The sequence below is a fragment of the Ammodytes marinus genome (genome assembly GCF_949987685.1).
Source record: "Ammodytes marinus genome assembly, chromosome: 23".
Classification (NCBI taxonomy): domain Eukaryota; kingdom Metazoa; phylum Chordata; class Actinopteri; order Uranoscopiformes; family Ammodytidae; genus Ammodytes; species Ammodytes marinus.
Window position 1 is genome coordinate 1,562,715 of NC_137227.1, and position 27,938 is coordinate 1,590,652.

Sequence of the window (27,938 nt, forward strand, 5' to 3'; positions counted from 1 at the left end):
ACAATAGTAGCCACAGCTGCCCTGGGGCAGACTGAAGTGCTAAAGAACTGTGCTGTGTCCTTGAAAGCTATGGACTTCATCAGCATGTGGACAAGCCTACTCATAACAAAGGGCACACTCTGGATCTAATCATTTCTAAGGGCCTGGACATTTCAAAAATAGCAGTGACTGATGTGTTTATCTCCGACCATTCCTGTTTATTTTTTGAAAGTACAATCTCTGTGCAAACAAATAATCAATCAAAGGTAATCAAAAAACTTTATTTTACTGAAAGCACTAGTGAAACATTTATTCAGGCATTTTCTTCAATACCCCCCTGTGTATTTTGTATTTTAATCTTGCCCCTGTAAAGCACTTTGAATGGCCTTGTGTCTGAATTGTGCTATATAAATAAACTTGCATTTCCTTGCTCTCCACTGCCTTTTGTGCTCACCTAATGAGTGAATGCTCCTTTTTATGTGTTCATATCAAAGACAATCCCACCTTAATTGTTTTGATAGACATTTGGAGAATAATTTTTTATTTTATTTTATTTTATGATTTTTTTTTCATCTTATCTAAGCTGTAATTATTTAACCTACGGGTTGGTGACAGTTCCACTGGAACAAGTGCATAATTATACATTTAAGTGTTCTACTTAATGCGCTCATTTTCATGCTGTCAAGGTCATTCACTGGAGTGCCATTAGCGAAGAGAGGGGCCCTCTTTACCTGGGAACATGGCAGCTGCTTAATGCCCAACGCTCAAGGGGAGCGCTATACTGACAGCCAGGCATTAAACAGAGATTTACATAAAACACTCACTCATAGGATATGTAAAGCCCTATATATTTGGGTTGCCATTGTGTTTTGTTATATGGTCCCTGAACCTTGCAGCCCCACACTTGTGGCAATTAAGGCGAAAGGCTAATGACTCTTGTGTCTGAGGACAGGGTTAAAGTGGAAGGGAATGGAGAGTGGGGTGGGGGGCTGACACTGTGAACCCCTGATGGCCTTTCTGCCGAGTAGCCATGGCAACATCTAGCCTGGTCGTTAATGAGGCACAAGTGAGCTGTTAACGGAATACTGATTTGGGTTTGACATCAGCCCTGATTCATATCTGACAGGAGGCATTGATGAAATATGCACCCTGAGTTTGTTTTATAACCGCACGTTAAAATGGCCTCGGCAACCTGTTTATACAGCGAATTGCAAAACAAAATGTGCCACGGATGTAACTCACTGTTTTACAGTAATTTTGTGTGTCAACGTCCTATACATAAGATAAAGTGGCAAACAGCAAATGGGCTCCAAGACACAAAAACATCCAGCAATGCTGTCTGCTCTTTCAATAGTTGACCTGCTGAAGATGTGTTTATAACCCACGTCATACACTACGATGTAGAATAATTATCTTGTTTTGTACTCTTTCAATTCAGAACAATAACGGCCAAAAAAAAGAAAAGGAATGTATAAATGCCCTCTTTCTATACCCGTCAAATGAAATAACGTGAACGCAAAGCCCGGACTGAGCCGGTGCCCTTCACATGTTCTTATGCGTATTAATTATTAATCAAGGTGCTGGGCTCAATGGTGTGTGTAGCGAGAGTGAGAGGAGAATCAGCGACTGGCATGTCAATGACAGTGAAACTGGGCACCTCTTGTTGAGTGAGGTGAACTTTGATGCAACTTTTTACTTACTATCTTTTTGTCAAAGGTAAAAGTAGGATATTTTTAATGAAACAGAATAGAGTGTGAATCCTCATCAGGTTAAAAGCTGACCATAGTAGGGGGGAGGACCATAGGGCCATAGGAAGTAGTAGGAGGATTATATGGCCATGAAGGAGTAGGGGGAAGGGGGCTACCTGGTTCCCCCGTGCAGCTGTTCCTTTTTCACTCCTCCCTCTCACAAGTCTCATTGGTTCTCAGTTCACTATATAACAGCACGTTGGACAAGGGTTTTTTTAGGCACTACTATATACTCTATAGTGTGTCACGCTCTGTTCCAGCACACTCTATCTGTCCCTTCAACCATGGAGGCAGAAGAAAAACTTAGAAAAACTTTGTGAGTCCAAAATACTCTGAAAGATTTTGGACTTCAAAGTACTTAGAGGCAGAGTCTTTTAAAACACTTCTTTAAAACTCTTGACACACAGATGACTTGGTAAAATTTGTAAACTTTAGGTGGGAATGAATAGACTAGGAAATCTAATAGAATGGTGAATGGAATTAACAGAATATTGGGTACAATGGCTCCTCTGCTGTGGCAATTTCCCTTAAAGAGGACCTATGATGCTTTTTGACTTTTATGACCTATAAACGTTGTTATGATGATTCATAGTCATGCTTAACCATACTAAATTATCAAATAATGACTTACATGCATTTCGACGTATTCCCTGCTGACTGTCTGGGGTGTCTGTGCAGAGCACTAGACACTATTCTAGCCAGTCGAGAAGTCACGTGTTCAGAGCGGTCTAACCCTTTGTAACCCTGTGACGTCGCATGTAACCCTGAGACGTCACCACGCGGATGTTTCCATGTATGGTAATGCTGTCACTTCCCTGTTCGCGTCTGCCTCGCGTCTGCCTCGCGCCCTTATAGGTCCATGCTCGCGCTTCCCGCCACTGAAAGTGTTCCGGAAGGAAGGTAACCAATCACAACGGAGTGGGGTTTGCAGGAGGGGGGGGGGGAGGGTAGCGGAGATGGCCGATGCACAGGCGGAGGGAGCGGAGATTGCCGAAGTACACACACTCAAGTGTTGACAGGACGTACTGGATCGCCAAAATAAGAGAAAGAGCTTCCCGAAAATCTACATAGTTTTTTGTGATGTGATTCGTGTCAGGTTGCTCTATAGCAGTGTAAAACAAGAAATTAAGACCAGAAAAGTAGTATAATAGGTCCTCTTTAAGTCCTTATAATTTTTAAGATTTAAATCTTGAAATAGTATATATCTTCTGTTTTTAGGACACGGGGTTAAGGAGCATAGGCTGCATACAACTGAAATAAATAACTTGTGATGGATATCTTCTGCCTAAAAGTGGTGAATGATTATCTGAATCAAATATAAAGTGTTACATTTCATACCTAAACAGGATTCATTATATAGATGAATAGGTTTTGATGAAGTAAAACGCTGAACACGCTGGTTTTAACTAGAATTTTTTTTTATCGATATAGAAGTGTCCTTGGTAGTCTAGTGGTTAGAATTCCGCGCGCCCACCGCAGGAGCCCGGGTTCGCCGCTCAGCAGAAACCGTGAGAGAAGGGGATATTTCTTTATGAAGCAAAAGGTTGTAGTTAAAGCATCGTGTTACAAGTTAGTTAATACAGGTTTAATAGGTTATAACTAATTAACTTAGATACTAGCTTTTCATTGCAGATCAGACTTTTCCGGTCCAGATCGCTTCACTCTCAGAACCTCGCCTTCTGACTGCTGACCATACGCGAGTGGCAGAGGTTAGCAATAGCAATGCTCAGCACTGATTGACTGTGAGAGCGGGATTTTTTATTTTTTATTCTGTAGTGCTGCTTCCCAGAATCCAAATGAACCAGCGGCTTCCAAATTGCTCTATTACCTGCCAGTGTGTCAGCAGCGTCTCATGCTGCAAATGATTAGCACATTAACGGCATAGTGAGGGGCCTAACGTGCTGCTCCAGAACCCCCTTGTTAAAAGCAGTGAAAAGCATAGCTGTGAGCTATAATTCATTGCAGTGGCACAGCTACATGTGGGAAGGTGACAGTAATAATCCCAGTACTGTACACCATCTTAACACGAGTCATTTCAAGCTCAGTTGGCACATGAGATCGTCGACGGTTGCAAATGAATGGAGTGTGTTTGAGGGACCTGGCATGACGCTCTCCAACAGCAGGAAACGGATGCGAGATACCTTTCAGAGCTGGCCGTCATTTGAAAGGTTTCCGTGCTGGGAGTCAAAATGATTTTGGATTTGTTTTTGCACCTATACTATTTATTGATGGCACCACATTTAGGAAAATTGACATGTGTTTTAATTGCTTTCTGCGTCTGCTTTTCATTAAAGCTTCCAATTAGCATCACTTAGTGGCCTGCCATGTGATGTCCAGCTGCTTTGTAAGCTCATCCAGTCGAATCGAAATGTGGCTACACACCATTTGAATAGTTTTTCTTTCTTTAAAAATACCTGTTCCAAAGGTTTAAAAAGGCACGGTAGGGACCTTACCAGGATGTCAATGACAATTTGCGCCACCTGACAGCACAGAGACATTTTGGTCGATAAATCATAAAGGTGAAATACCCGGCCCTTGTTGCCTCAGTGTCTTTCCTTCTCATTGTGAAAAAATATGAATTTGATTCATTTACATGCAGTGCACATGTTCTCCTACCAGTAATATATTCAGGCGGTTTGCTCATGTGTGTGGAGCCGATATGAGGACGCTTCACTGGAGTTTCTAAGGTCTACCAATGTACAAAGAGAACACTGAAAACAATGAGCACATTTATATTCTATATATGTGGGAAACCACAAACATACCAAACCGGTGTTTCTTTCTCTCCCTGTGGTTTTGTTCATCCACTCACTCTCCAGCGAAGGCCCAGGGTCTCAACACACACACACACACACACACAGAGACACACACACGTCAAGGCATGCACAGATACACTTTTGGCCCAGATTCTCCCCCCCATCAGTATCTGCGGGGTGTTGAAACACCAGAGTAGTAGTTGTCTAAATGATAATTGCTTGTGAAAGGTTGATTTGTGGTTTTATCAGAGAGGGGGGGGCTCTCCTCTCAGTGTTGAGCGAGGGGGAGGGGGGCTCTCCTCTCAGTGTTGAGCGAGGGGGGGGGGCTCTCCTCTCAGTGTTGAGTGAGGGGGGGCTCTCCTCTCAGTGTTGAGTGAGGGGGAGGGGGGCTCTCCTCTCAGTGTTGAATGAGGGGGGGGCTCTCCTCTCAGTGTTGAGTGAGGGGGGGGGCTCTCCTCTCAGTGTGGGGCGAGGGGGGGGGCTCTCCTCTCAGTGTTGAGCGAGGGGGAGGGGGGCTCTCCTCTCAGTGTTGAGCGAGGGGGGGGGGCTCTCCTCTCAGTGTGGAGTGAGGGGGGGGCTCTCCTCTCAGTGTTGAGTGAGGGGGGGGGCTCTCCTCTCAGTGTTGAGTGAGGGGGAGGGGGGCTCTCCTCAGTGTTGAGCGAGAGGGGGCTCTCCTCTCAGTGTGGGGTGAGGGGGGGGGCTCTCCTCTCAGTGTGGAGTGAGGGGGGGGCTCTCCTCTCAGTGTGGGGTGAGGGGGGGGCGCTCCTCTCAGTGTTGAGTGAGGGGGGGCGCTCCTCTCAGTGTGGGGTGAGGGGGGGGCTCTCCTCTCAGTGTTGAGTGAGGGGGGGGCGCTCCTCTCAGTGTGGGGTGAGGGGGGGGGGGGCTCTCCTCTCAGTGTGGGGTGAGGGGGGGGGGGCTCTCCTCTCAGTGTGGAGTGAGGGGGGGGCTCTCCTCTCAGTGTGGAGTGAGGGGGGGGGGGCTCTCCTCTCAGTGTTGAGTGAGGGGGGGGGGGCGCTCCTCTCAGTGTTGAGTGAGGGGGGGGGGGCGCTCCTCTCAGTGTTGAGTGAGGGGGGGGCTCTCCTCTCAGTGTTGAGTGAGGGGGGGGGGGCTCTCCTCTCAGTGTTGAGCGAGGGGGGGACTCTCCTCTCAGTGTTGAGTGAGGGGGGGGGCTCTCCTCTCAGTGTTGAGTGAGAGGGGGGGGCTCTCCTCTCAGTGTTGAGCGAGGGGGGGGGCTCTCCTCTCAGTGTTGAGTGAGAGGGGGGGGCTCTCCTCTCAGTGTTGAGTGAGGGGGGGGGCGCTCCTCTCAGTGTTGAGTGAGAGGGGGGGGCTCTCCTCTCAGTGTTGAGTGAGGGGGGGGGCTCTCCTCTCAGTGTTGAGCGAGGGGGGGGCGCTCCTCTCAGTGTGGAGTGAGGGGGGGCGCTCCTCTCAGTGTGGAGTGAGGGGGGGCGCTCCTCTCAGTGTGGGGTGAGGGGGGGCTCTCCTCTCAGTGTGGAGTGAGGGGGGGGCTCTCCTCTCAGTGTGGAGTGAGGGGGGGGCTCTCCTCTCAGTGTTGAGCGAGGGGGGGCTCTCCTCTCAGTGTGGGGTGAGGGGGGGGGCGCTCCTCTCAGTGTTGAGCGAGGGGGGGGCTCTCCTCTCAGTGTTGATTGAGGGGGGGCTCTCCTCTCAGTGTGGGGTGAGGGGGGGGGGCTCTCCTCTCAGTGTTGAGTGAGGGGGGGGGGCTCTCCTCTCAGTGTTGAGTGAGGGGGGGGGCTCTCCTCTCAGTGTTGAGTGAGGGGGGGTGGCTCTCCTCTCAGTGTTGAGTGAGGGGGGGGGGCTCTCCTCTCAGTGTGGGGTGAGGGGGGGGCTCTCCTCTCAGTGTGGAGTGAGGGGGGGGGCTCTCCTCTCAGTGTTGAGTGAGGGGGGGGGCGCTCCTCTCAGTGTTGAGTGAGGGGGGGGGCTCTCCTCTCAGTGTTGAGTGAGGGGGGGGCTCTCCTCTCAGTGTGGGGTGAGGGGGGGGGCTCTCTTCTCAGTGTGGGGTGAGGGGGGGGCTCTCCTCTCAGTGTGGAGTGAGGGGGGGGCTCTCCTCTCAGTGTGGAGTGAGGGGGGGCTCTCCTCTCAGTGTGGAGTGAGGGGGGGGCTCTCCTCTCAGTGTTGAGTGAGGGGGGGGGGCTCTCCTCTCAGTGTGGAGTGAGGGGGGGCTCTCCTCTCAGTGTGGGGTGAGGCGGGGGCTCTCCTCTCAGTGTTGAGCGAGGGGGGGCTGTCCTCTCAGTGTTGAGCGAGGGGGGGGGGCTCTCCTCTCAGTGTTGAGCGAGGGGGGGCTGTCCTCTCAGTGTGGGGTGAGGGGGGGGCTCTCCTCTCAGTGTTGAGCGAGGGGGGGGCTCTCCTCTCAGTGTGGAGCGAGGGGGGGGGGGCTCTCCTCTCAGTGTTGAGCGAGGGGGGGGCTCTCCTCTCAGTGTGGAGCGAGGGTGGGGGGCTCTCCTCTCAGTGTTGAGCGAGGGGGGGCTCTCCTCTCAGTGTGGGGTGAGGGGGGGGGCTCTCCTCTCAGTGTGGGGTGAGGGGGGGGGCTCTCCTCTCAGTGTGGAGCGAGGGGGGGGCTCTCCTCTCAGTGTGGAGCGAGGGGGGGGGCTCTCCTCTCAGTGTTGAGTGAGAGGGGGGCTCTCCTCTCAGTGTGGAGCGAGGGGGGGGGCGCTCCTCTCAGTGTTGAGTGAGGGGGGGGGCTCTCCTCTCAGTGTGGAGCGAGGGGGGGGGCTCTCCTCTCAGTGTGGAGCGAGGGGGGGCTCTCCTCTCAGTGTTGAGCGAGGGGGAGGGGGGGCTCTCCTCTATATATTTTTTGCCTGTAGTGTCTCGCTTTTAAAGCCACTACGAGTAACATGGCATGTTGGCGTCCCCTTTGGACAAAAGCGGTAGTATTTTTACAACGCCCGCTGTCGCAAAGCTGTTTTCTAGCTCGTGCCAGGCGCGTGAGTGTGAACTGAGAAGGGCGCAATATAGTGCATGTCTCTGTGTTGAAAGTGTGAGGACTCTTTTCGGCTCCGTGAGAGTGGTTTTGACACTGCATCAACTAATGCCAGTCACTGCCACACACACCTGATTGCAATGAGTTGATGCAGCAGCGTCACTAACTACTCTCTCTCACGGAGCTGAAAGATTACGTGTCCTCACAGAAAGTGAATGAACGAGAGACGGCAGTTAGTATGGATCACGATGAGGTAATGTGTTTATGTTGTTGTAAATAATGACTATTTCAGATAATGGTTATCAACCGCTCATTCATTTAGGAGTAAACACTGCAGTCTAGTTTCGCTCTGAAATTGTATACACGTTGCTTGGCAACGCCCTCGTCCCGCCCGCCTATCACTCTCCCTTTTAGCTTTTCTTCATTGCATTCTCTTTTTTTTCTTTGATGGTTCAGCCCCGTTTATCAGTCATTATGACGACAAATAACTGTCTCTAACAAGGCTCCCGCTCCCCTTCCCTCATCTGGGGCCTCATTTATAAAGCTTGCGGCGCACAAAAACCTTGCGTAGACGGACAGAAATGTGCGGGAAAATGTGCGGTGACAAACGTTGGTATTTATAAAAACATTCTTTGCGGACAAGTGTGCGTATTCCCACGCCAACTTTCGACCATGCGTAGAGCTACCGCAAGGTTTTCCAGACTCGGGGAATCAGCGACACTGAATGGCAACACCACGAAATAAAGCTCAGTCATCAGAAAAACACAGATAAATGATGCTTGGCACTCAATATATTTAGTCAATAAAATGTATAAGCTTACCTATTGCGAATATATGGCTACTGTAGTCTATGGCATGCAGTTGTGATGTAGGTTGAATTACTTATCAAGTAGCCTAGGTCTACATGTTTTGGTTATATTTTATAAGTTGAATCTTATAGCGCTACTTTATAATAATATCCTATACGTCGGGAGGTGTTTCCGTGAGTGGCCAGCGGGAGAGCAAATTTTAAGAGGTGTGTAAAAAGTAATTTTGTACAAAGTTAAAGCCAACAGATATTAATTAAAACTGTATATTTCGTTAGATAAAATCATGTTATGAATTTAGCAAATCATTACACGCATCTCTTTCCCATAACAATTCACCCTGGAAGATATACTGTAACTATAATCTGACGTTGTTGGACATGTGTGGATCTCACGGGAGATAAACAATGCTCTCGAATAGACTATAGGCATTATTTCACTTGTCACACCATTTTATATAGGCCTACATATAGTCCTACAGGTTCGCTAATACGTGATATTGCATACAGCACAAATGTGGGCAAAACTGCTTTACAAAGACTATAACGACTGTGCCAATCATGATATGTGATAAGCGCGCGCGTGTGTGTGTGTGTTTGTGTGACAGTCACTGCAGCACATGCACGTCACGGGCTTTCTTCCTTCACAGTCGCTTTCTTTGCGGCCGATTGCCTCCCTTCTTTCCTCATGTCAGTCAAAATTTCGTGCTTATTAAGAGCGTCATCATATTCAGGAGCTATTTAGCATTCGCCATGTATGGTAGATTGTGGGATGAAACTGGGAGGTGAAGTGGGAGGACACGGGGTGGAGATCGTCTGCGCACAATTCACCGCAGGTGGGTAATTATAAAGGGAAGATTGCGTGCAGGTGTGCGCCGCACTGTTTTATAAATCTGAATTTTTTTTTGCGCAGCACATTTTTGGCTTTGTGCGGACGCAATGTTTTAGGATGGTTTCTACGCACACCGTTATAAATGAGGCCCCTGGAGGGATAGGCTTCTCAAATCGCGTTGCAGCGCCACACTGAAATCTGCGACCAATACGGATATGTGACCATAGAGCCTGCACGAGCGAACCGAAAATCAGACTGGTTGTGCGACCAGACCAAAAGCAGTAATAAAAACTATATAAAAACGTCTTTCTTTGCACTGATGGTCTCGTTTGCTGTTAAAGGTAATTTATGATTATCAGAGGAAACATGAGGCTGTTTAAAAGATATTTAAATGTTACTCGTATCCGCTTTAAGTCCGAAATGGACAGATGGACATATACCGGCCACTTTATTAGGTACAGCGGTTAATTTTCTTGTAAACACATATAACTAATCAGCCAATCACATGTCAGCAACTCAATGCATTTAGGCATGTAGACCTGGACGGGACAACTTATTGAAGTTAAAACCGAGGAACAGAATGGGGAAGAAAGGGGTTTTAAGTGACTTTGAACATGGCAATGTTGAGGGTGCCAGGAGGGCTGGTATGAGTATTTCAGAAACTGCTGATCTACTGGGATTTTCACTCTCAACCATCTCTAGGGTTTACAGAGAATGGTCCGAAAAAGAAAAAATATCCAGTGAGCGGCATTTGTGTGGACCAAAATGCCTTGTTGAAGTCAGAGGTCAGTGGAGGATGGGCATACTGGTTCGAGATGATAGAAAGGCAACAGTAACTCAAATAACCACTCGTTACAACCAGCGTATTCAGAATAGCATCTCTGAACGCAAAACACGACCAACCTTGAAGCAGATGGGCTACAGCAACAGAAGACCCCACCGAGTGCCACTCCTGTCAGCTAAAAACAGGAAAATTAAGCTAAAATTCTCACAGGATCACCAATATTGGACAATAGAAGATTGAAGAATCATGCCTGGTCTGATGAGTCTCGATTTCAGTTGCTACATTCATCTGAATGGCAGGTTCAGAATTTGGAGTAAACAACATGAAAGTATGGATCCATCCTGCCGTGCACCATCAACCATGCCATGTTCAAAGTCACTTAAACAACCTTTCTTCCCCATTCTCATGCTCGATTCGACTTCTTGACCACGTCTAAATGCCTAAATGCATTAAATTGCTGCCATGTGATTAGCTTTTTGTTTGTATAAGCAATTGAACAGGTGTACCTAATAAAGTGGCCGGTGAGTGTATACTAATAACATATTATTAAGTATTTCTATGATTGTTCAGTTCTTTATTTGCAATAAATGTAGCTTCATTGGCTGCAAATTGCAACTTTAATGGTGTTTTCGTACTGATGTAATTAAATCACAACTCCATCTCCATCTGTGTCAATAAGAATCACACCTTAGTGATCCAGAGAGAAAATGAAATGAGATTGACTGGCCTAATGTGTGCGGTCAGAGGCATGTCTGAGTTCCCAGAGGCCCCAGCTATCTCGCCCACAATGCAAAGTAAATGTATGGATAATAAGTTTAGCGTGCTACACGTGCTGCTGTTACAAGGTTTATCTGCCATTGGAGAGGCATTAGAGGGGGCCAGACAAAGAATGAATCATAACCCATTTCCAAATCTGGAAATAAGATTTTCTGGAGGTTTTTGAGCTTGGTAAGGAGCATGTGTTCAATATCTCCCGTCATTACTCATTTAAAGGAAGTCTGCATCTGTGGCCCCTCCCCTCGTCTCCATGTGGTCGGAAATGGATTTTCTAGCAAATCTAAGATGCAATTTACTGCCCGCCGCAAATGTTAATCTATTTACATCCTTTAATTATGTTCATTCTTGCCATTTTATCGGACAGGCAAATAGAAATGTGTCAGGTTAGTGTAATGGTTGGGTGTTGGGCAGGCACAAACGGAATTGCTAGCAGGTGCAGGAGATCCATACGGTTAACCCAGATAATTTAAGGAGGCTGGGCCCTGCTGCTGGAAGTTGAAGTGAGCGTCATGTGTAAATCACGGCTGCTGCTTGAAGGCAAACAGTGATCATTGGATGAGAAAAACAGAGTTGTCATGGAGACAGGGGGGAGGGGGTCCATTTAGCAGATTTGGGTTGTTCATGAATCAGGGATAGGGTCTCACTAACATGTAGTCATTTGTATGTGTGATTGGGAGCTGTAAATAACTAGTTGTGGTGCTAACTAGTGCAGGACTGTAGAAAAAATGGCCTGCCAATACCTAGTGCCAGTACGTATTATTATGGGGAACGCTCTGTCAATAATATGTCATCTTGTGACTCCTGTGAGTCCAAATGACTGGAGTGTGTCGTTTGCTACATCTCAGTCATAACTTAAACCTAATTGACAGGTCTAGGCTGCCTACTGGGGCCAGGCAGGGCTGACAGAGCCTGACAGAAGGACAGGAACAAAGGGAAGGCAAGGGAACCAGGTGCAGGTGAATAGGGTCAAATGTTTAACTTAATATATCATCATGAAACAGTGCCAGTTGAACAAATCCGTCTGTGATAATGTCAGAACCTTCAGAAAAGTGCTAAGAATGATTATGTAAAGTTTATTTGCCTTTAAAAGTTGAGATTTTTGTTTCAGGGTATTGACAAAAACTACTGTTGAGATTATGTCCGTTAAAGATGGTTGTACAGGAGAATTAAACATACACAACCAGCCAAGGTTTAGTCAAATAAACACCTAAATGTACATGTTGGAGCTTTTATTGATACTTGTATGAAGAAAACATGTTATGGAGGAAACATTGACCAGTGATTGAAATAAGGATGTTTTTGCCTGCCTTGTCTGGCCTTAAGTGATGGGGGAAGGGGGAGGGGTCATAGCGCTTGATGCACAAGGGGATCGCTAGGACAACTAGCAGCAAGAGCGCTGTCACTGTCTCCGGGTTGCCATGTCTGCTGGCCCTTGACAGCAATCCATTTGAGAAGCCTCCCGGTACTAAGAGAGTGCTAAAACCCAATCAAACAGGCCGGAAGGAAAAAGGCGAGACGCTCAGGGGGCCCCAGCCAGCTTCCACTTGTGTGAGCAATTCACCTATGACTGACCCGTTCAGGCATCTTAAATAATCCATGCACATGATGGAAGGCAGAAAAGGCCACGCTGAAGATGGTGTGTGTGTGTGTGTGTGTGTGTGTGTGTGTGTGTGTGTGTGTGTGTGTGTGTGTGTGTGTGTGTGTGTGTGTGTGTGTGTGTGTGTGTGTGTGTGTGTGTGTGTGTGTGTGTGTGTGTGTGTGTGTGTGTGTGTGTGTGTGTGTGTGTGTGTGTGTGTGTAAAAGCTGGAGAGTGCTTTTTGAAAAATCTCCATCTTTGAACTCATCAAGGTCAAATGAGGAAAAGACAGCATTTAAAGTGTAGAAATAAACTCTCAACCTAATACTATCCTTCACTACCTCCTACACTCAACAAAAATATAAATGCAACGCTTTTGTTTTTGCTCCCATTTTTCATGAGATGGACTTAAAGATCTAAAATTCATTCCAGATACACAATATTACCATTTCTCTCAAACATTGTTCACAAATCTGTCTAAATGTGTGATAGTGAGCACTTCTGCTTTGCTGAGATAATCCATCCCACCTCACAGGTGTGCCACATCAAGATGCTGATCTGACATCATGATTAGTGCACAGGTGTGCCTTAGACTGTCCACAATAAAAGGCCACTCTGAAATGTGCATTTTTTTGCTTTATTGGGGGTCTGGGGACTCAGAACCAGTCAGTATCTGGTGTGACCACCATTTGCCTCATGCAGTGCAAAACATCTTCTTCGCATAGAGTTTATCAGATTGTCAATTGTGGCCTGTGGAATGTTGGTCCACTCCTCTTCAATGGCTGTGCGAAGTTGCTGGATATTAGTGGGAAGTGGTGCACGCTGTCGTATACGCCGGTCAAGCACATCCCAAATATGCTCAATGGGTGACGTGTCCGGTGAGTATGCTGGCCATGCAAGAACTGGGACATTTTCAGCTTCCAAGAATTGTGTACAGATCCTTGCAACATGGGGCCGTGCATTATCTTGCTGAAACGTGAGGTGATGTTCATGGATGTATGGCACAACAATGGGCCTCAGGATCTCATCACAGTATCTCTGTGCATTCAAAATGCCATCAATAAATGCACCTGTGTTCTTCGTCCATAACAGATGCCTGCCCATACCATAACCCCACCACCACCATGGGCCACTCGATCCACAACATTGACATCAGCAAAGCGCTCACCCACACGACGCCACACACGCTGTCTGCCATCTGCCCTGAACAATGTAAACCGAGATTCATCCGTGAAGAGAACACCTCTCCAACGTGCCAGACGCCATCGAATGTGAGCATTTGCCCACTCAAGTCTGTTACGGCGACGAGCTGGAGTCAGGTCAAGACCCCGATGAGGACGACGAGCATGCAGTTGAGCTTCCCTGAGACGGTTTCTGACAGTTTGTGCAGAAATTGTTTGGTTATGCAAACCAATTGTTTCAGCAGCTGTCTCAGTGGCTGGTCTCAGACGATCTTGGAGGTGAACCTGCTGGATGTGGAGGTCCTGGGCTGGTGTGGTTACACGTGGTCTGCGGTTGTGAGGCCGGTTGAATGTACTGCCATATTCTCTGAAACGCCTTTGGAGACGGCTTATGGTGGAGAAATGAACATTCAATGCACGAGCAACAGATCTGGTTGACATTCCTGCTGTCAGCATGCCAATTGCACGCTCTCTCAATGCTTGTGGCATCTGTGGCATTTTGCTGTGAGACAAAACTGCACATTTCAGGGTGGCCTTTTATTGTGGACAGTCTAAGGCACACCTGTGCACTAATCATGATGTCAGATCAGCATCTTGATGTGGCACACCTGTGAGGTGGGATGGATTATCTCAGCAAAGCAGAAGTGCTCACTATCACACATTTAGACAGATTTGTGAACAATGTTTGAGAGAAATGGTAATATTGTGTATCTGGAATTAATTTTAGATCTTTAAGTCCATCTCATGAAAAATGGGAGCAAAAACAAAAGTGTTGCGTTTATATTTTTGTTGGGTGTATATGCCATGCATTGTGATGTAACATGGATGGATGGATGGATCATTTTCTTAGTTTTTGTTGTTGAGCTCTAGAGAAGTCTGCAGATTTGTAAAAACTTATAATATACTACTGAGATTAATTACAGAGCCCAATACAAATATCATAATAGGTCATGAAATATAGCGGATTATCCTCCATAATGCTAGAAGGAGTACACAAAGACCAGAGCAGATCCTGCTACATTAATCTTGTGTTGCGAAAGGTCGATGTAAGGCACATTGATCAAGCGTTGTGCACTTGTGTGACAGGGTTGGCACTGGTGAGGAAAGCACTTAGGAAGATTAAAAGAACAATACTTTGAAGCTTTTTCTTCCGCCACAATGATTAACAGACCATTGGCAAGCCGGTAAAAAAAGAAGAAGAAAAAGGTTGCAAGGTTTTGTTTTTTAAATGTATCGTTTCCCTGAAAGTGGAAAGATTGATTTGTTCTGTGTCTTGAACACTTAGCATTGCAGAGGGGAAAAAGGACTGGAGATCAGTCACTTTTTAGTCAAATCTTCAATCAACCATGCAACCAAATGCAGAACAGATTTCCTTTGCCCCTAACAAGATTACCATGTTTAACAGAAATCAATACAAAGAGGCTGCTGAAGTTCCACATCAGATCAGATGTTAGCTGCTGGAAGCCTAAATCTAAATGGCATCTGTCATTACAACGGACTGGCACCCTGCTTTGCTTTGCTTTTTCCAAATGTTAAGTGAGAATGTAATTAGCTAGCACTGGGCAGGCACAATCTCATTTGAGATCGTCTTCACTCTCCTTGTGTGTGTGTGTGTGTGTGTGTGTGTGTGTGTGTGTGAGTGTGTGTGTGTTTGTGTTTGTGTGTGTGTGTTTTTCTCTTGTCCTTCCCTCATGGGTTATTGCACACAGAATTAACTCAGACAAAATGGTAATTAATATTTCCCCTGCATTGTTGAAGAGGAGAGGGGACATGAGAGCGCTGGTGCCAGGATACAAAGCAGCCCACTGCCAGAATGGCCGTCCTGCCAGCTTTGTGTTTTTGCAGGGAGAAAGTGTTTTACAAGAAGCCAAACCTAGTGGTGCTGTTAAAAGAATTATATGTTTTTGTGTTCGGTTTTTTGATTGGCTTGTCCCAAAAACATAAACAATTATTTTGCACTGACAATTAATCAAAATATGAGAAAACAAATCATTTAATGATTTATTTTTAATTTCAGGAGGTGGGGGATGTGGTCAGGAACACCAAAGAACCAGTACAGTCAGATGGTGTATGAGAATGGTGAACCCTGCTGGCAAGGAGGTTCACGCAGTACTACAGTAAGTAAACACACACACCTAAGCCTTGTTGCCAGTGAGCAGTAAAGTGTGGCTCGGCACGCATTTATTTGCGTTTCTACTGTCAAAAGTTGGAAGGGGTCCAAAAATAAGCCAACCGTGTCACACCTGTTTTTGTCACCCTTTCGTTGAGCCGTCCCACTGCAGTCTGTTGATTGGAGACAAACCAATGTATGTAGTAGTCACCTCCACGAGTGAAGAGTCTGCGTTTCGAGAAATGTCGGGCGTACAGCTCTTTGTTTATTGTGTGGCGTCTTTCCTCTTGTGACAGTCCATCGTTCAAATAAATGCAACTGAAGTAAACTGTACAAACAGGCGTATTTTCAGTAGCCTGGTCCTACCAGACCATTGTACTTCATTTCATTTACAGAAGGTCTGGAATCGCTCAATTGACAAACGCAAACTCACTTGAAGGCGGCTGTCTGTTGAAGTTTAAAACTACTGGATCTGCCAACCAATCGCATAATGTTTGGTTGTGACGTTGTGTTATGCATCAGCTTCTAGCCACTCCCTCTGTTCGCTGATTGGACTGCCAAAAATATGGCCGGAGAAAACCTGCGAATATACTGCAGACCCAGACTGACTACTGAAAGTAAATGAAAATTGAGCGAACGTCTGTAGGCGGGTGGTGCCAGGCTATATTTTCAGAGGGACAGCAAAAGAAAACAGTCCAATAAAGCTCTTCTCTCACCACGTTCATTAGGGACAATGTGGAGCCATCTTCTCAGCCAGCCTGCTCTCTCTGCAATGCCCCGCTCTGTGCATCTCAACAATGGGGGAGTTTAGTGAGTCGATCAGTCCTCATAGCCCCACTCAGCAGCAGCATGGCTAGAAGATGTTCTGTTTGAAGCCCAGTGATGGAAGCTGACTAGCTTTGCCTCTGTCAGTCTTCATTGGTTTATGGTTAATGGTGCTCCGGTTTGCAGCTTTCTCTTCTTCTACTCTTCTCCCTAGTTCCCCAGTACCTCCCCCCCCCCAGCCCTCTATCCACTTCATCGTATACGTGATCCATTTACATTTTTTGTGTGCGAGAATTTTTACTCAATTAAAAATGTAGCACATATAATCATCTTATTTTCTCTGCGCCTGGCCCCCTCTTCCCAATCCAAGTCCAATAAATGTTGTTTGAGCATATGTGCTCATGCCGTCCAGGGGCCCGCCTTTGAAAAGACTAAATTGAATCCCTTTGATACGACCCCCTAACCGCTGTGCAGTCGGCATAAATGAAGTCTCGTCAGAAGTCAGAACGCTCATTATATTTGAAAGGCTGAACCTCGTCGGTGTGTTAGTTCTCTTCTCTTTCGGCAGTGGAAAACACACTGGAGCGCTGGGACTCCGTGATGTATTGTTTCAGTGGTGGATGTCGAGGTAATCCAAATTCAAGCAGCGTGCAGTGTATCTCCAGAGTCTGTGGGGAAGGGGGGGGGGGACTCAAAATTCAATTCAATGTGCTGGTGTGTGACTGCTACATGTGAGCATTGAGCTTACGCTACAGCTAGCACAACTCAGCTCCTTTGTCGATGGAGAATTCCAGTCTATTGCAAATCAGGCTGGATTTATATACTATTGATTCGGCTATCATCTGTATTGGTCATGATAATATTGTACTCTATTGTAATGTTTCACCTTTAAACAAAATGTCTAAACTTCCTGATCATATTTCTTGCCCCTTTTTGGGAATTATTATTATGACCGACAGAAATAATGACCAAAGCTAAAAATTAAACACAACAAAAAAGCCTGAATTGGAATAAACCAGATTAATGATTTCATTCTATAACAATATTGTCCTTTTTAGGGTCCATTTTAGTTAAAAAGGTAAGCTTTTAAGTTCCTTTCATGTCTTAACCCATTGATGATGGCTGCTGCGCGATGCCACATTGTATCTCCTGCCTGATGCTGCGTCGCGCAGCATTGTTACTTTATCTAATTTTCATGGCGTGCGCAACATAGAATGCACCGTCATTGGTTCAAATACACATGAGGTGGGTTTTGTTGATTTTTTAAGACCACGTGACCACCCAAAAAATTTGTGGTTTGCCGAAAATCACGCCAATCAAAAAATAAATAAATAAATAATAATAAAAAAAATACGCCAGCTGTGTCGGCGATAGTGTATTACGGAACAGTTAGTGGTGTTCAGAGCGCAGAATCAAGGTCTACTATAGGCTACTGACGAAAATCACACAACACATTGCATCTATTTATTAACAATATTTATGAATTTAGGCTATATTTTGCTGCTCCAACTCAAATTCAGCCCAGCCAGGCGATAGTTAAGCTTCAGTTTCGTTTTCATCTCCGTGGTATACAGCCGTTTGGACCAGCTGATCGGCTCCCGACAGCGGAAGTCAGTCTGCGTTCCAGTTGTACTGGGAAATCGGATTTATGGTGCCAGTGATAACTGAACTAAATAATAAAATAAAGCTATCTTCTCCTTCCTATATCTGTCTATCTTTATCCCTCCACTGCACACTCAGTCACTACTATCCATGCTAAAAGGAAGCAGGATTATAACCTCATTTAGCACATTATTTTTAAAATATTTTATATTATTTATTCTTTTTTTTCTCCCCATCTAATTTTGACGATTTTTAGAAAAATGTGTTGGTTTGTAAGCACTAAGGGAGCATGTTTAAATAAAACCTGTGAACCTTAACTTTTAAATTTATTTTATTTCATGTTTCTATGTGCTACACAGGCTTAGATATTAAGGTTTTGGTAGACTTTACAATTCATACTATTTTTTCAGAAAACCCTCAGGCATTAAGGACATGCATCCTAGATTGCCATAGTCATCAATGGGTTAAGGGACATAGTAAAACGTTGTGGGACTTGCCAGAGACAAATTACAAAGTGAATGGACAAAATTGAAACCATTATCACATATTTTCAGCAGAAGCCAAACTGTCCTGATTTATGGTCCCTAGTATGTGCCCGGCTCTAGAAACATTTCCCATAATGCAACTCAAACGCAAATTTAAAAAGACACTTTCTGCCACTCTGTTGGACTCCACACATAGACAACCCTGATGACATCACTATGACATCATCTTTAGATTCATAAAAATACAATCTTTCTTGACCCCCACACAGATCCATGGCTCTGGCACCTGAAAGTTAAATGTGTATCGCCCAATAATTACACATACACTTTGTCTCACCTAGCAGCACACACACACACACACACACACACACACACACACACACACACACACACACACACACACACACACACACACACACACACACACACACACACACACACACACACACACACACACACACACATCCATTCAGTATATCTGTGCATAGAGATACTAAGTGACATAACAAAAGACTTTCATTTCTATTCAAAGTACAGGAGAAAACCAAATCACGGCATATAGCAGCCAGAAAGTTGAGCACAATAAAAGCTGTCAGGTTCCCATCTCTCTCCCTCTACAGGTGCTTTTGATCAGAGTGCAGTATAATGTGAGTGGTTGCTATGGAACCCACTAAAATAAATTCTTTTTTTATTTCCCCTTCCACTCTGAGGGCTTCAAAGTCACCTGTTAAAAGTCCTGACAGCGGTGATCACATCCTCCGCCTGTCCACATGGTGGACGACAGTGCTGATGTCCCAGAATGCAACAGTGTCAACGCAGATGGCGAGGCTAGGCTGAACGATGAAGAATATCTTCACGTGCACTGCGACCATTTTATTGGAGAACTGATAGGATTATGTTTGAATCACCAGCTCCACGAGTACTGCATTTCTTTTGGCATACTCATTTGTAGTTCTAGTCCCATTTCTTCAAGGAAAATCAGTGGAAACAAGAGGGAGGACGGCATTATCAGTCTATAGCAGATCAAACCCAGCATGACTCTTGACTCAGGCTTGAAGGGCTCTTCTCTCTCGGTGCACCACCTCAACTTTACTTTTTCTTTGTGCTTTTTCTAGGTCACGCTGACATGCGGAACGGAGACAGCCTTGCGATCGGTGAAGGAGCCCAGCAAATGCCAGTACATCATGGACTTTCAGACTCCTGTGGCCTGTCAGCCAGTTCTAAAGCAGCCGGGCATACACAGTGAACTGTGACCTCCTCCCTTACTGGCCCTAGCCTACATTAACTCCCCCCCCCCCCCCCACACAGCCCCATGGCTAGCCTTGGGTCCTGAGGGTCCCCTCTGACATCTGTGTTGTCAGAACAAATATACTTCCTAGACATTCTTGCTAAGGTCAGAGTCAGATATTCAGGAGCAGTGCTCTCTTTTCTTTGATTGTTACAGCGCTGCTTTATGTTGTTACTTGTTAATATTGTAGTAGAGCATTTATTGAAACATGTGGTGTAAGCCAGTATTCCTCACACTACATTATATTATGTAGGCCCAACAAGAGTATCATGTAAATAATTCAATAAATAAAGTAAAGTAGATCGGTTACAGGGTCTAATGGCATTGCCACTGTAACATTATCTTTCAAACAACTGCTCATTCACAAGCACAAATAAAATGACTGTGTCCCTAGTTACCATATACTGTACCTAGCCTTACTTAGTGTTTTAGTCCATCAATGTCTTATTTTCAAATTTTCAACAAATCCAATGAAAAGACCAAAAAGCCAACAATGAATAAGTCAGAGTCAAATATAGCTTAGCATTTGGCTCCATTGTTGCACCAGAAAACTAAACTATAAACACACTAGTGAGACATACAGTTGAACGTGAGCCATCTAGCTTTGAGTCGATAAATACATTGTCCATCTGGTGTAAATACTCACTACAGCATCAAATGTGCATCCGCAGCTTAAAATAGTCCCAAACAAATGCACTATTTACTGCTAGAGTGACGTTAGCTAAAAAGAAGTGCCCGGGTGTTTCACATAATCAAGCATCCGTTACTGTACATTTGTGTGTAGTTATTTGCACCAATAGAACAAACAAATAGGCTCCAATCAAAGGAGTCAGAATGTATTGAGACAGAGGAACACATTGTGTTCGCTGCAGTATGTTCTAGTGCATTTATATTGTCGGTAGTCCAATAGATAAGGTGACATTGCTACTACTGTTAGTGCTCTGTATCAAACAACTGCTCATTCATAAGCACAAATAAAAGGACTGTGATTGTCTACTTCCTTTGTACTTCATACTCTAGAATGCTTTATTTCCCACAGGGGAAGAAGAGGCATAAGTAAGTAAGTCACTTTATAATGACCTTACTCAGTTCTGCTTTTCTCTAACCATTTGAATTGGTTTTATTTCCGAAACAATCGCTCAGTAAAGTGTTTTGAGTATTAAAGTTTAACTTACAATTATTGTATGCATTTATACACTACAACTATATTAATATTGTAGTTGTCTCAATTTCTTTCACAATATCTACTCACTTTAAATGGTTATTAGTTATTATTAGATGTATTATATTCTGAATATTTTTTTTTGGATTTGACTAAATTCAGCCACACTCATTCTTAATGTGCATGCTATTCTATTTCTGATGCTGTTATGTAACATATTGTGGGGGGTTTCTCTGCTTGTTAAAGGGGGGAGCTACATCAGCCAATAGGGCGCTTGGAATATATTCCTACCCTGCTGGGGAAGCTTGGTGGCAGTTTGGATGCGAGCAATGCAATAGCCTCAAGCCCTGTTGCCCAGGGACGGCTGCTTTTTATTTATCTGGCTTCAGCTCCCATCCGATAGTCAATTTAACTTTGTTTTTTCGAATGAGGGTCAGGTTTGTTAAAGGTGTCAACCAAGTCTGGCAAAAAAACCTTCTCCATACTTCAGATATAACAGAAAGTCTTACATTTTAGTTGAAGGGATTTGACTACAGATTTTGATTGGAACAAGAAGTATGGAGCTCAAATCTGACAACGAACAGTTTCATTATCATGTTTATCTCAAACACTCAAATCCATCAGCTGGCGAGACAAAACCTCTTACTTTCTAAACATTTGATCCATTTTGAACCACATTGGTAGATAGCAATTTTTAAATGGACAGTTGTTTGGAAAAAGCTAGCACTGACTTTCTACAGTTCTTTTTCTTTTACACCAACTAGCCATTGACATGTCCCCACCATAGATAGTATTACACAGATGAGAAAAGGGAAAGAGGGAGATGTGGGAAGGATTCAGTGGGGAGACGCAGCGCACGCTTAGCACACACACACACATGCACACACACTGGCACATACTAACACACCTCCATTCAGCACATTTTCACATGAAGGGCTAGGGATGGGAAGTCTTTCCAGTGGAGTGTGGGCGTATTTGTGTGTTGACTCCAAATTGCTAAAAGGGGCCCAGAGGGTTTCTATTGCTTCAAATCTCAGACTCAGCTTTGTAGAAACTAGTTCATGGTACCTGTTCTCTGGAGTGGGAGAGGCTGACTAGTGACTGACTGACTGGTTTGACTGACGCCCCCACAACCCAGCGCCTATTGGAGATTGTTTTAAAGCGTTCTCCTTTGAGGCCCTTATATAAAGTATAAAGGTTCTTCCCCCTCAGGACTTAAGAGGGAGAGAAAGGGCCGATCGCGTTGAGTCGGCGTGCGACAGTCATACATCTCCCTCGCGTCCACACTCACTACAATCCATTTACGATGCTCACGCCCCACAGTAGGCTTCTAGCCTTTGCAAACAACAACCACTTAAAGGCGGTTTCAGATAGTGATAAACCAGTACAGGCAGTTTCAGGTCTACACGTATTTATTCAATGTTTGTGTGGATACAGGTACACAAAGATTTAGTTAAATATCTATTTCTGAAGTATGTTATAGTTTCCTGTGACTGATCGCTTGATAAATCATTTATTATTTATTTACTTTCATCTTGTTCTGTTCTACTATTTGGGATCCTGTTTTTCTTTGAAAATAGGTGAAACAACTGACATTTTTAGATATCTAAAAAAAGAATAGATAGAATTTTGTTTCAATATAGATAGTATTATCTATACTATCTGTTAGTATAGATACTTCTTGTTGCTTTGTCGCTGCGAGAGACCTCTTTTCACATTGTATGGTGTCTTTGGATCCATTGTTAAAGAGGACCTATTATACTACTTTTCTGGTCTTAATTTCTTGTTTTACACTGCTATAGAGCAACCTGACACGAATCACATCTCAAAAAACTATGTAGATTTTCGGGAAGCTCTTTCTCTTATTTTGGCGATCCAGCACGTCCTGTCAACACTTGAGTGTGTGTGCTTCGGCAATCTCCGCTCCCTCCGCCTGTGCATCGGCCATCTCCGCTACCCTCCCCCCCCTCTTGCAAACCCCATTCCGTTGTGATTGGTTACCTTCCTTCCGGAACACTTTCAGTGGCGGGAAGCGCGAGCATGGACCTATAAGGGCGCGAGGCAGACGCGAACAGGGAAGTGACAGCATTACCATACATGGAAACATCCGCGTGGTCACGTCACGAATTTTTATGCAACGTCACGAATTATGAAAGGGTAGACCGCTTTGAAGACGTGACTTCTCGACTGGCTAGAATAGTGTCTAGTGCTCTGCACAGACACCCCAGACGGTCAGCAGGGAATACGTCGAAATGCATGTAAGTCATTATTTGATAATTTAGTATGGTTAAGCATGACTATGAATCATCATAACAACGTTTACAGGTCATAAAAGTCAAAAAGCATCATAGGTCCTCTTTAATGTTAAATTATGAATGAAATGTTGATGCTAAAAACCTACTCTTGATAGCACAAGCGGAGTAAAAGTAAATGACTGTGTGGCAGTGGAATGGAGCTCCTTAGATTGAATCGTTGATAGTCGACTATTCAGGATCACACCTACCAGATAGACCATTTAATTGAAAGAAAAAAGACAGGACAAACTTGAGAGATAACTGTGCTTTGTATGGAGGAGAGAGACGGTGAGTCAATGCAGCGATGGGAGGAGCAGAGAGAGAGGTAGGGGGGAAGGGGGCGTATGTTTGTGTGTGTGTGTGTGTTGGAGCTGTCACACTGGCGAGCCAGGCCCAACACTCTCCCTGTGGAGTGGCTGAGTGCAGGCGCAGCACGCTGGGGAGGCCGAGCTGTGACAGCATGTGCTTTACCAGGAGCTCCCTGCAGTCTGCAAGCCACAGACACAGTACAGGAGCAGCAGTACTGTAGGAATGAATGGGATTACTCTTTTTTACTTCCCAGAAACTAGAATTATGACCATAAGAAGTTAAGAATTTTGGTTCATAGTATTAAAGAAAAATAATGTTGAGATAATGGTCCACCCAGTCCCCTCCTCTACTCCCTCTTCACACATGTCTACAGTCCTGTTCATGCGTCAAACACTATTGTCAAGTTTGCAGACGACACAACCGTGGTCGGGCTCATCAGCAATAACCATGAGTCGGCATCCAGGGAAGAGGTCCGGCAGTAACAACAACCTGGCCCTCAACACAACCAAGACCAAAGAGATCATCGTGGACTTTAGAAGGAACAAAACAGGCACACACCTCCCTGTCTATATCAATGGAGAGGAGGCCGAGCATGTCACCAGCTTTAAGTTCATTGGAGTCCACATCTCTGAGGACCTCTCCTGGACCCCCAACCTCACAACCCTTAGAAGGCACACAAGTGCATGTTCTTCCTCAGGAAACTGGCTAAAGTCCATCTAACCCCCCAAGTGGTGCTGAACTTTTACCGCTGTACCATCGAGAGCATCCCTTCCACTTGCATCATAGTCTGGTATGGCAACTGCTCCATCAAGGACCAAAAATCACTGCAGAGAGTGGTGAAGATCGCCTAACGCATCACCAAGACCACACTCCCATCACCTCAATATATGAGAAGATCATAGAGGACAGATGTCCCCAACCACCCCAACCTTGGACTGTTTACCCTTCAACGTGGCACTCGCTCTGGGGCACGCTACCGCAGCCTCCCAGGCAAAACTAACAGGACTAGAAACAGCTTCTTCCCCTCTGCTGTCAGACTGCTTACTAAACACCCATCCATATCTCATACTGCCTAGCCCCTACTGCTAAAACACACTGTTCTGCACTACCTGCACTTTACTGTAACTGTTGTAATTAACTTTTGCTGCACAGATACTATGCTGTAAATATATTTATACATGTTGCTCAAACTGATGTGTGCACTCTGGTTAGACCCACCAACATTTTGTTGCATTGTAAAAAATCTAGTCTAATCTAATCTAATTAAAGATGGCTGTATAGGAGAAATAAACAGATGTAAACAGACAAGGTTCAGTCTAATAAACACCTTAATTGACCTTCTATTTGAACATATAACATGTCATGGAAAATAAATAGACAAAAATCTCAGAATTGACCAGTACTTAAAACATTTTTTTTGGTTAAGTTTTTTTGCCAGCTGTCTCGCCATAATGAGAACTTATTATATAAAGTATATTTATTCTTTTTAAAGCTAAATCGAAAACAAACAGAGCAGCTGCGTTGTTCCAAAAAATAAATAAGCCGTGAAAAGGTTTCTAATGTCATCAGAATGCGCTGACACAGAGGAACAATGGTTACACATTGAAACTAACCAACAGGGATATAAAGCTGCTGCTAATTTGCATAAAACCTAATAATGTCATACCTTTGTGTTTTGCAGTGGGGATTGTGTTGGTTCTAAAACAAAGAGTAATCAAATGTTGAAAAGCAGAGACTGAGCTGTCGGCCTGCTATTGGCTGCTCTGTGTCAGCTGATCTCTAGAGTGAATAGTCTAATTTTTTTATTTTTTTGTCTTTTACTGGTTCAGAATACAGACTTTTTTATTATTATAATTATTATTAAAACAGATAATGGGTAAAAGTAAAAATGTTCGACCATTTTCATCTTGTCTCTGGAATTAGCTTTACTAAAAAGAAAAGCTAAATTAATACACTGAAAGAAAAAACAGATGGTAACATCAACTGGCACCAAAGACCGGTTAATAGCAGTTAGCAAGTTCAGGTTCTGCCTTTAGAATTTTTATTGATTAGTTATTTAAAAAAAATATATATGTGATTTATATTTGTTGTACTTTAAAGTCTCATATTTTGTAATGTTCTTTATGTATTCTTTTCTTTTTGCCATTTGACACAGACTTTGAAAATGATCTGTTAATCCATTCACCAGCGTCACGTAACTAAACCCATTGACAGGCTGGAGCTTGATCAACAGTCTCAACCCAAACACTTTCCTCTGCCTTGTGTGGCTGTTTGTCTCTCTGAAATGGTTGTTGTTTTCCCCTTGTAGCCGCATTAAGATGACAGGAGATGCAGAGGGGATGGTTGAGGCCAAAAGGTTTTGTTTTTCAAGCACTGGTAGTAGGCTACATTTTGAGATGGTGTCTATATTTTGCTTCCACAACATGTCTTCTTTTCATACTAGTACAAAGCTCCAAGTTGTACATTCAGGTGTTTATTTGACTAAACCTCGTCTGTTTGAGTTTGTATATTTCTGCTATACTGACATTATCTAAAAAAACACGTTTAATGCTATGAACCAAAAATCTAAACTATAAAGCACTAACATCTACTAAACTTTCAATAATCATTCTGTACGTTAAAACAGAAGGACGTGTTCACATTCAGTTAATTGTCTAAGTGAATTTTGTTCTTAAAAACATGCAACAAAGTCATCTTTTTTAAAGAGATGTAAATATATGCTGAAAAAGTTAGATAATAACAAATTTGCATATTTATTCAAAAATTTCTGAAAAAAATCTAAAACAAAAAATAATTGTTTTAACTTGAGTAATCAACACACAAAGTTTCATGATATCCAAATGTTACCCTGCTCACCTGCAGCCTTAGACAGTGGCCTGAGTGAAGAGATAGAAAGCCATTGAAGCGACCTGGAGAACAGATGGAATGAAAGGCAGAAAGAGGAGGGAGAATATCCCGGAGAGCAGTGACGGGCTGGGGACTGTGGAGGGCTATATTCAGCTCTGTTTCTCCACAGGAGCTGCGTAATGAGCAGAGAGAGTGTGTGTGTGTGTGTGTGTGTGTGTGTGTGTGCGTGTGCGTGTGTGTGTGTGCATGTGTGTGTGTGTGTGTGTGTAAGTAATTATTGGTTATCAACCTGATAACAGTCATTGCTCCATTTTGTATAGCAGTTTCCACATACTTATACAATTATGGCAATTATTAACGAAGCGCCAACGTCTTTGCGTCGCTGCTGCTTCAAACATATAGCGCCGCCGGGCTGGCCCATTATCTTTGTGTTACATAACACACAGGCACCCGGGGAAGGGGCCAGCTAAAGTAAAGACTGCATTCTTCTAAGCAATAGGGTGAACAGTGAGGGGCCAATTTATTTTCAAAACAAATAACAGGAAAGAGGAATAAATAAACAGGCTGGATCATAACCTAGCAGTTGCTAATATGGTTCAATTGGGATCACACAAGTGGACCCTCGCCACAATCAAAGAGATAGCATGGTCAGGATAGGGACGTGAGCAGGCTGCAGGGAAGGTGTTAGAGAAAGGGAAGATGTGGAAGTGTGATGGTGGAGCCAAGTGTGCTGGACAGCCTCCGCCGGGCAAAGGGAAGTCAGCCATTAGAAGGGATGCAGCCAGCTTTTCATTAGAACCACTGACATGATCGGAGGATGCGGATCGACAGACAGATAGACAGACAGGGACACAGTGCTGCACTGGGCACCTCACACTCTCTACTACTACACACACACACACACACACACACACACACACACACACACTAGTCTGTAATCTGACTCAATCAAAGACTAAATAACAAATCAAAGACTAAATAACACTCGGAAAGAGGTGATTGCAAATGTAGGGTACATTTAAAAAAAGTAAATTGATACATGTATTTTTCACCCCGGAAGCTAATTAGAGTGGGTAGGTTCCTTAGGTGTTGCCTTTTTTGGAAGTTTGTACTTAATTACCCAATGACAAAAGACCGCTGCTTTGGTGCATATGGACATGCTGTAAAATGTATGTGTTATTTTATAGGTTTTTTCAATGTAATTCATGTGGGGGGAGAGGGGGTGGAGAGAGAGTTGTCTGCATATTTTTCTTTTGGGTATGTGTATTTTTTTTTAAATTGTTTTAAAAACAAAGGAACACTTGAATGACAAAACAAATAAAAAAGAACATTTGAATGTTGAAGGAGAATACAGCACACTGTGTAGAGATGCATTGGGATGTCGTACACAGCTGCTAAAGAGCTGAACAAGAGATGTTAACAGCACAGTCTCAGGACTTCTGCTCATAGAGGGTTTTGTGAATGAAATCTGTCTCTCTAAATAATAGAGCGTGTTTCTTTTTGGAGGGGGGGGGGGGAGTATTGGGTTTAAATTTAAGAGTGCTGAGAGAAGAGAGTCACGATAGCTGTTCAAGCCGAAGAAGAAGTCAGTCGGTTGGTTTTTCCACACTGCGTTTGAGTCATCATTATACAGCAGCAGTCGTGGTGAATAAAAGTCAACAACAGACCAACTGCACTCTTTGACACTCATCCAGCGCTCACCG

General features: G+C 44.3%; 1 protein-coding gene across 2 annotated transcripts in view; it reads left to right on the plus strand.

The window, feature by feature from the left end:
* The window catches only part of LOC307269558 (glucosidase 2 subunit beta-like), a 159,413-nt gene extending 138,844 nt beyond the window's left edge, over window positions 1-20,569 (plus strand). For both annotated transcript variants that reach the window (XM_080052538.1, XM_080052539.1), the window contains 2 exons: window positions 15,391-15,490; window positions 19,451-20,569. In XM_080052538.1, coding sequence (XP_079908664.1) covers window positions 15,391-15,490; window positions 19,451-19,588 — 238 coding nt within the window. In that variant the 3' untranslated portion in view covers window positions 19,589-20,569. The remainder of the gene's footprint in view (window positions 1-15,390; window positions 15,491-19,450) is intronic.
* The last annotated feature ends 7,369 nt before the right edge of the window (window positions 20,570-27,938 follow it).